The sequence below is a fragment of the Arachis ipaensis genome, chromosome B8, assembly GCF_059453495.1.
Source record: "Arachis ipaensis isolate K30076 ecotype BB chromosome B8, ASM5945349v1, whole genome shotgun sequence".
Taxonomy (NCBI): Eukaryota; Viridiplantae; Streptophyta; class Magnoliopsida; order Fabales; family Fabaceae; genus Arachis; species Arachis ipaensis.
This window is the reverse complement of record NC_142443.1, coordinates 135687494-135697014: the sequence shown is the minus strand read 5'-3', so window position 1 is coordinate 135697014 and position 9521 is coordinate 135687494. Positions and strand designations below refer to the sequence as shown.

Sequence of the window (9521 nt, the reverse complement as noted above, 5' to 3'; positions counted from 1 at the left end):
ATTCAAAGCCTCGCACCTCGATGTTGTCTTCAGTCCTGCGAAGAATTTTCCCCGGATGTGCGCATTAGATCATGAATGCTTCCTTGCATACATGTCAGCTATCCACGGATGGTTCTCTAACCCGAACTGTGCCTTGCTATATGTCCATATTCTTTCAAATTCGTCAAACTCTAGATCGCCCATCAAGCATAAACGGAATTTTCGAAGAAAATGGGGTCGTCCAACTCAGTGGCGTTTCTCAACAAATGCCAGCTACACAACTTGTGATGTGCACCGAGAAAAACTGTACTAACCGCACTCTTCATGGCAAGATCCCTGTCCGTCATGACATATTTTGGCTGTTTTTCTTTCATTGCCTCAAGAAATGACCGCAACAGCCACACATAGTTTTCTTCACTCTCGTTGCTCAAGATGGCGCAACCAAACACCACCGTCCTCATATGATGGTCCACCCGTAAGAATATTACCAACAGGCACTTGTATTTGTTATGACATACGTTGCATCAAATCCCAGGATATCCCCGAACACACTGTAGTCATAACGGCTTGTACCATCGTACCAGAAGAGATTTTCCAGCCTCTTGTCACCATCCAGCGAGTACTTCCATAACATTCCACAATCAGTAGTCCTTAAAGTTGCCAAGAACTTCAACACGGCTTCAGCATTTGTCGCACCGACCCGCCTTTGCTTCTCTATTGCATTATAGATATCCTTTATCTCGAACCCAACAGTCTCGAATCCCGTTGACTAATTGGCAAAGGCACGAAATATCATCGGCACTTGCAACCCAGCTTTCCTCATCGAATTGATTTGGTGCAAATCACTTTCCTTGACTACTCTGTGTGACCGCATCAGACCCCTAAACCTGGCATCATGTATGGCATGATTATGGTTATCGCAGAATTGTTCAATGAACCATCACCCACTAGTATCATCAACGTGCACCTTTATCCGAGTTTCACACCCGCACCGTGTGATAGGTCGAGGATCCATCTTCCTGTCTCCCTGTTGCATGTGTTTCCCATTTCGCTCTCCTTCCCACGAGCACACAAAAATCTGCCAAATGATTTCACCCTCCGCCCCTTGCTTTGTTCTGCGACCCACCTTGGACCTCCTGACCGAGAATCCCTTAATGCGACCGTATTCGTTGTAGTAGTCATAAGCTGCCTGCAAGTTTATGAACTCCGTCGTAAGGATGTCCTTCGCTGTCAGAGTTGAAAATTCAATTCCGCCAAACGACCCAATCCCGTCAACGATCCTCACTGATTCTTCTACATCTATGTCTGCATCTACGGCTGACAAATCCATCGCTTCTGCTTCCTCCACCGGCACGGTTTCGCCGCTCATCCCATCCTCCACAACCTGCAACAAACAACATACAGCATGGGTGACAACAAGCGGTGGGCCACATCAACATAAACCGGTCAATACACATTCATAAACGATGAAAATGAGCATCACACACACCTGCAGCGCATGGACTCGATCAAAATTAGATGAAAACTCGTAGCTTCGCTCCACAAACCCATTCGCCTGTAACATTTCAAATATCCCACTGAGTGAAAATTGGCATTATCAATCATAACTACGAACACATAGCTATATCACACTCCTACTAGAATAATCACGTATATATGCCGGATGTAAAATTCATTCAACTGTAGCAACCAACCCCAATTTCAACACACATTTTAGTAACTTAGAATTCCAATTCGTCTGTGTGCCGCTCTAAACGGCAACCACCAAACATTAAAAACATATAATTGTTGAAGTCACAGCAGAGGAACATGCCCCCAATTGAAACCCATTTCCAGAGCATACCCCCACCAACCTCCATCGACATTATATCGAACGGTAAATAACTCAGCGTCATCGACATAACGTACCTGCTAGTTTGGTTGCCCCGTGTGGTCAATTGCGTTCCCTTATGGCGAACCTCAAGTTGCCCAAATCTCAATCTATGTTTTCGCGCCGTTCAACCACGCGTTCGATTCCGCCTTGAAGCGGCGTCTCCTTCTAGGTGGTCCGAAGGAAGCTTCACAATGACCCCGACCCAGCTCAGCCCTACATATTAATGGAGTTTGGTGCTGGAAAAGTAATAACGAATGTTCACCTCGTCCCTCCTTTTTTCGAAATTTATCCCCTACCGCTACTTTTACCTATTTGTGAACCAACCAAAATATTTTTTATTAATTTACTTCATTACTTAGTCCATCAAAGACCAAAAAATACTTTTCTCACCGAAAAAAGCTTTCTCTAACATTAGTAATTCGTGATCACAAATAACATATCATCTAAGAAAAACTATTGGATGATACTTTATTCTCCACCTACTTGAGGGTTGAAACTTGGAACACTAGAATATTAATCAGACTAATTTTAAGTTTTTAACAACAGCCAAGGCAGGAAACTTAAAAGCCCGTCAATCAAAATCTTCTCGGTAAAAATTAACTAATTCGTGGCCATTGATAATAATAAATATATTAAATAATATTAGTGACTCATTGAACAATATTAATAATATTATTTTTATATTTTTTTATAACAAATATATTAAAAATAAGCCAATGAGTAATAGCTCAAATTGTATAATCTTCCCATACTCATCTAAGAGGTTGCGGGTTCGAGTCTTCATATCTTTAGTAAATATATATATATATATATATAAAAGAGTGTCATTATCTAAACGGAGGGAGCTCATAGCATCAATGTCCACACTCCAAGATTTTCTAATCTAATTAGATTTCAATATAGAGGAGGTTTACACGAAAGAGCAAAGAAATTAACGACCTTTTTGGATTACGCGACGAAAATAAACCACAAAAGAGAAGTGAGAAAGAACACTACCACTTTTTTAATTTTTATCTTTTTACGATCCATCCTATTCTATTCTCTCTTTCTTCTCAATCAGCACAGGCCCCCTCGCTTCAATTCTCATTGTTTTAAGAAATAATAATTAAAAAAAAAAAAAGAAAACGACGATGTCGTTTGGATCATCCCTGTTCCCTACTCCACATGCCATGCGTTTTCTCTCAAACTCAAACAGAACTTCTCAACTCCCTCTCCCTCATACCTTTCGCGTCAAGTCTTCTTCCGACGTTCCCGATTTCCTCTCCGCTGATTGGTATTTTACAAAATTACCTTCTTTCATTTATGATTTTTTATTAAATGTTTATAAGATCATTTAATTTTGCAGGTTAGAATCCCGCAAGAAACGACCCTTTGGCCCAAGATTAGATGTAAGGGCAAGGCTCAATTTCCCTTTTTCACTGATTTTAATTTTCTGTCTGTTAATGTTAAATGTTAGTATAGTATAGTGCAGAGGATGCAGTGCGTTACCAGCTAGAAGCACTCAAGTATAACGATCAGCCTCGTCAGGACTATGGGATTGAAGTCATGTACAGGGTAATTTTTCGTCTTTTCACATCGTCTTCATTTTTCTCAATTTTCTCTGGTACACCAAGCTGGCATAAATTGTTATTAGAGTGATAGAACAATTAGATCATTGAAATTTTGTAATACTGAACTTAGTTCTTGGAATAACCATGCTACCTGCACTCACTAAATCAGCTATCAGTATAAAACACATAATGAAATACAAAATAAAAATTGAAAATGACTTAAACAATACCTGTATTTATACACAAATACATAGTGGTGGATTTGGTGGCTAATTTTTTGTGTATACGTAGTAATTTTGTTCTTTGAAGATTGGAATACACGAGAGGTCTCATCCTTTAGAAACCTATGAACATGTTGCAAAATTTTCTCAATGACTTGGTTGATATATATATAAAATACTATGGACTATGAGTACATCAGAAATCAGTCACCAAAATCAGCTACCATGAACCGTTACTCTTTTTATTAAGTATGGTATGTGATCCATATGCATGGATCTCACACCCAAGGGCGGAGCCTCGTTGAGGAGAAGGGGGCAATGCCTCCTCCAAAATTTCAATTTTCTTCTTATAGATTATATATAGCTTTTAGTTTACTCCTCTGTAAAATTCTCATTTAGTCCTCTCTTCATTGCGAAATTAATTTTTAGCCCTTCCTAAAATTCAACGTAGCTCCACCCCTACTCGAGTGCGTGTGGGATGGTGTACGAGATGAACTGAATAACAAAAAAACATTTCCCTTCATTTATATTTGCTGTTTCTGCTGTTGTTATTGAATAGTTTGCTGGATTTGATCCCTTTGAAAGGTCTACATATTTTGGGCCGTTCTTCGATCTCGGTCAGGTTAGTAATTAATAGTATCATCACATTATCAGTTATGTTTAACTTGTGCATAATATACTTTATATTTCAACATTATACTTTTGTTATAGTAAACAACACATTTGTCATGTGCAGTTTGAGAGGTTCAGGCGTATTTTTCACCATTCAACTTATCGAGTGTTACTTGGTCACAAGGAAAGAAAAATCATGAGCAGCTTGTTTGTAGAGGAGGTAAAAACTTGTTTCAATTCTCAAGTGCAGATTGGCTTCGTTTTAACTTTCAAAAATTAATGTAGAATAGACCTGGTTTATACATGGTTACGTTTCTATCTTCGAAGTATCATTTTAAGAGATTAACTTCTATACACTGATTTTTACACTCCCAGCCAATGAAATTGTAGAAAATTGAGAAATCATGGTCGGTAGTTGTTGTTGTAGGAAGTTATATATAATGATTTAGAACTTTCTTACAATTATGTTGCCTGACACACCATAAAACATTTTTATACTGTAAGTGCATAGAAATTGATTCCAAATTTTGGATTATGAATTATGGGGTTGTAATGAACTATTAGTAAAAGTATTCTACTCTTGTAATTAATCATATTTTGGCCGATCCCATGTAGTGGACAAGACTGCTGTTGTATTTAATTATATATCAACAAATGTCAAGTTAGCTTAGCATGTAACACTTGTCTCTCAATACTAATATCAAATATGAATTTTTAAATAATATGAAAATTAAGCCATCAATCCAGATCTATATTAAAATCATTCTGTGCTTCTTAGATGGCATTTCATGGATTGATTTGTGTATCTAGTATCTAGAATCTGTTAATCTATGTTATCTGAATTTATTTTTTATGGTTTGATGAGCTTTGAACAGAACAAATACAAGCAGCGGGTTTGGATTCGTGGAAGTCGACCAGAGGAAGAGGAAATATTTCAATTTACTATGATTCAGGTTTGAGCATGGATCCTTCTATCAGATAATAATACTTATCCTTGCTAAGTTGCTAGGCATTTAAGGGTCTATTTGGCTTTTGTTTTCATTTCAATTTCTTTTAGTTATTATTATTAAGATTTTGTAAGGGAAAAGTGATGATATATTGATAGGAAATGAAAATAGAAACAAGATTTTATTTTTCTTGTTCTTTCTTTCCCCACGTTTTCCGTCATAAATCTTACAACAGAATACATAAAAAATGAAAACAGAAACCAAGCATAGCCTAACTGCAAAACTTCATCTCTCACTATTCAAAATAAGCAGACATATTAAGAAACAGTCATTTTAAATTCTAAGGGACAACGTTAACCTCCCCCGTGGTTTTGATTAGAGATGCGGTTGGGTATCGATTACCCTAAATTGCGTATTACTTCCTTGTTACTTTCTGATTTAACACAAGAATATGTGTGTAATGTGATTTATTCTTGTCACTGGCAGAGAGTTGGTGGTTGCTGGGATGGTTATTGGTTGACAGAGTCATTGCTTCATGATAGGGACACATTTGCTGGAGGCTTGGCATATTGATAAACCTCCAATGCAACAATCACAGTTTCATGAAAAGGTTTTCAAAGCAAGAAATGATCTTCTATCTCTATCCTAATGTGTAAAGTTTGTACATATGAATGTAACAACTTCAGCTGTTATCATATGTATGTATAGTTAGAAATGTAGTTGGTATTGGTCAACATTAACATAAACATAAACATTCTTGTACATATTGTTGAATACTGAAGTGACTTGCATATAATTAGTCGTTATACTCAAATAGACCTTCATGTATTACAGTGCACTCTTTGATACATTTTATCCGGCGTAGGGGTTTAGTCAAAGGGTGTTTGCGAGATAAGGTTTTACCAAATATTATGATTATTAATTTACATATAAATTGCGATAGTAAAAATACTGCCATACCCTATACATATAAATACTAGTAATTATTTACATGGCGATTTCTTTATAAGATGATAGTTGAAAATTATTAAATGGTTTGATATATTTAACAAAAAGTTGAATTATTTTGTTGGTTTTTATAGTTTTACTAAATTTTCAATTTGGTTCTTATACTTTTTTGTTTCAATTGATCTTTACAATATTTCTAATTTTGTAATTAAGTCATTTTTATGTATAAAACATTAAAATTAACCAAATATTTCTTTCAAAATTCATACAGTTAAAGATCTAATTGAATTTTTAATTATACATACCTTCAATTTTTTAAGAAATAATTTTTTTTTGGTTAATATGCATTTATATTTTAACTATATTTAGTTATTTACATGAAAAATCTTCGTCCGAGTATCACCATAGCATGATACTCAAAACACTATTAGGATTGGGTTAATTAACACACCACAATGGGCTTTATTATCCGGCCCACAAATCTTTTGGTGTTCGGAAAAAGTGTTTCTACAACCGGGGGGAAGTCGTGGGCCTGTTTTCATTGCCAGTCATAAGAGCTGTTTTTGTTTTAAACAAAAAAAGAAAATCTGAAATTCGAGCATCTGTTCTTCCAAAACTTCTACAGTTCTACAGAATTGTCTCACCTAAAGACTTATGATTGCTGTCAAGCTATGCGAAAAGATTGGGTTTAGAAATAAGAGAGGATCAATGCTAGAATTAGTACTGCAGTAGTGCAGTGTTAGAAAATTTTCTTTTGTTCAAGCAGTCGTGGTGCATCAACATCATATTTTAGTCTTTTGGACCTTGTTTTGCTCATGAGTCATGTTATTTTGAATACATAATTTTTTTAGTTCTTGGCCTGTCGGATTGAAGGATACCGTGAAAAATCAAAAAAAAAAAATACATAGTTTTTGTTTGGGCCTGTAATATTAAAATTTTGGATGTGTGGCTTTGGGAATTTTGATATTCAACTAAGCGTTAGTGACTAAAAAAAAAAAGGTTACTTGACACAGCATAACATTAATTTTAGTGTTATGAACTAAGTTGGGTTGGTCTACTAACTAACTCACTAAGTGTTCAAAGTTTAAACCAATTTGGGTTGGTCAAGTAGTCAGCTCACTCGTCCGCTTAAGCAAGTGTCAGAAGTTCGAATCTCACCTTATACATGCAGCAACTCATTGGCCAGCAGCAGACCTTTAAATGGAGCTCAGATTCGCGACGGATTAGTTTTTAACTTGTCGGATTGGGGGATACCATTTGGATAAACAAAAAAAAAAGTGTTCGAAGTTTAAATTCTGAAAAATACAGTAAAAAAAAATTCTAGTGCCATGGTACCGTGCAAAGGTCTTTTAAAGTTAAAAAAAATTGTAAAGTAGTAAAGTATATTTTTAATCATTTTTAAATTTATAATTTTTATTATTTATAAATTTGACCATCTTGATTCAAAAATAATTAAAAGCATTATTTATGCTTACTTTACCAACCTCGCCATTTTAAAAGAGCTTGATCCCCCACTCGAAATTAATTGGCACCACGAAATGTCAACTGCACATATTAACTATTAATTAAAAAAAAAATTGATGTCTCTATAAAAATTAGTTGTTCTTTAAGAAGTTCTCACACGATTGTAAATGATTGAGGATGAACACGAGACATAGTCAACTATATACTATCATGTCCCAATGTTGATTGTGTTCCCTAATGCAATCTTTTTAGAAGATTCCAACTTGTTAGCCATGACTATGTACAAAGGATCATAACCATCTCTCTTATTTTTCTAATCTATCATCTTATCTATCTTCTCTCTGCTTCATATTTATTGTTTTATTTTATACTTATAATAAGTCAACTTGGAGAATATAATAAGGTGCTAATGTTCCTGAAATTTGAATAAGAAAATACCGCTGTATATGTTACTTAGAGATTGGACTTTAATATTTTATTTAAAATTTAATTTTGATATAATAATAAAGAATTTTAGTAGAATAACTCCGCCAGTCGATTCGGTTTGCTAATAAAATAGATGAGTTGCCTTAGTAAAAATACGAAATATTTATAAGTGGATTTGAGTCGAACATATACGAGTTGACTCATTTAATTTTTTTAATATATAAATTGTACTGTTACTGTAATATTAATTTTTCTAAATTTTCATATTTTAGTTGGTTTATTTTTAAAAATATATAAATGTATAATAAAATTTTTTGAGTTATATGAATTTTAGTAGAATTTAATTTTGATGTAATTTTAGTGTAAAATAATTTCGGGATGCTACACATCCATGTAACTATATAATCAAGTTGGCCCAACACAAAAAAAAAACCCAATACCATTAATGAAACATGAAATACACGGCCCAATACATACGAAATCGCCCAACACTTCTTCTCTCTCACGCTTCTTCTTCTTCTTCTTCTTCTTCTTCTCCTCACGCTCGTTTACGCATGGAGCGTCTTCTTCTTCTTCGCCTTCTTCTTCGCATTCCTCCTTCTCCTCCTTTTTCGCGTTCCTTCTTCTTCACGTGTTTTCTCCTTATCGTCATTCTTTTGTTGTTGTTGCTGCTGTATTTTTTTGTCTTTTCCTCCTTCTCTCTCTGGTGAAGAAGCAGTAGAAGGTGAGGAAGAAGAGTTTTGAATAGTGCAGAATGAACCGAACACAGTACTCATGGTGAACCGAACATAATACAATTGTATACTACTGAGTGAACAAAACATAATCCATTATATAAAATCAAATTCAAATAGCTTTCTGCAGAATGAACCGAACACAGTACTCATGGTGAACCGAACATAATACAATTGTATAGTACTGAGTGAACAAAACATAATCCATTATATAAAATCAAATTCAAATAACTCTGCCTATAATTTACATATTATCAATTCAATTCAATTCAATTCATTACACCTCCGTCCATTTAATTCAATTCAAATTAGCAATTGCATTCCGTTCAATTCGATTCAAAATTGAATAATCCAAACTTTGTCAGTTTGATTCGTTTCAGAAGAGTAATCCAAATCGCTCTCCTGTTTACCAAAAAATTATGAACCCCTAAACACTAAAACTAGAACCCTTAACACTGAACCCTGAACCCATAAACCCTAAATCCCTAAAACCCTAAAACCTAAACCATAAACCCTAAACCCAAACCCTGAACTCTGAACCCTGAACGCTAAACCCTAAACCCTAAACCCGAACCCTGAACACTGAACTCTAAACCCTAAATACTAAACCCTAAATTCTAAACCCTGAATCCTACCGTAACCCCTAAAACCCTAAACCATGAACCCTAAACCCTAGACCCCTAGACCCCTAAACCCTAAACCCTCAACCATGAACACGGTGAACCGAAATTAATACACGGGACGAACCGAAAGTTTGAAACACACTG

The 9521-nt window shown here is 35.2% G+C and overlaps 1 protein-coding gene across 2 annotated transcripts; it reads left to right on the top strand.

Moving 5' to 3' along the window:
- The first annotated feature begins 2785 nt into the window (after positions 1–2785).
- LOC107614183 (DNA-directed RNA polymerase subunit beta) lies at positions 2786–6015 on the top strand. 2 transcript variants are annotated; one of them, XM_016316415.3, is made up of 7 exons: positions 2786–3125; positions 3198–3240; positions 3314–3406; positions 4183–4245; positions 4360–4455; positions 5111–5188; positions 5669–6015. In XM_016316415.3, exons 1-7 carry the CDS (start codon positions 2983–2985, stop codon positions 5753–5755), a joined length of 603 nt encoding a protein of 200 aa, XP_016171901.1. In that variant the 5' UTR covers positions 2786–2982; the 3' UTR covers positions 5756–6015. The 2 variants fall into 2 exon arrangements, with proteins under 2 accessions (XP_016171901.1, XP_088352091.1); XM_088495965.1 differs by having other exon boundaries at positions 3028–3125; positions 3319–3406.
- The last annotated feature ends 3506 nt before the right edge of the window (positions 6016–9521 follow it).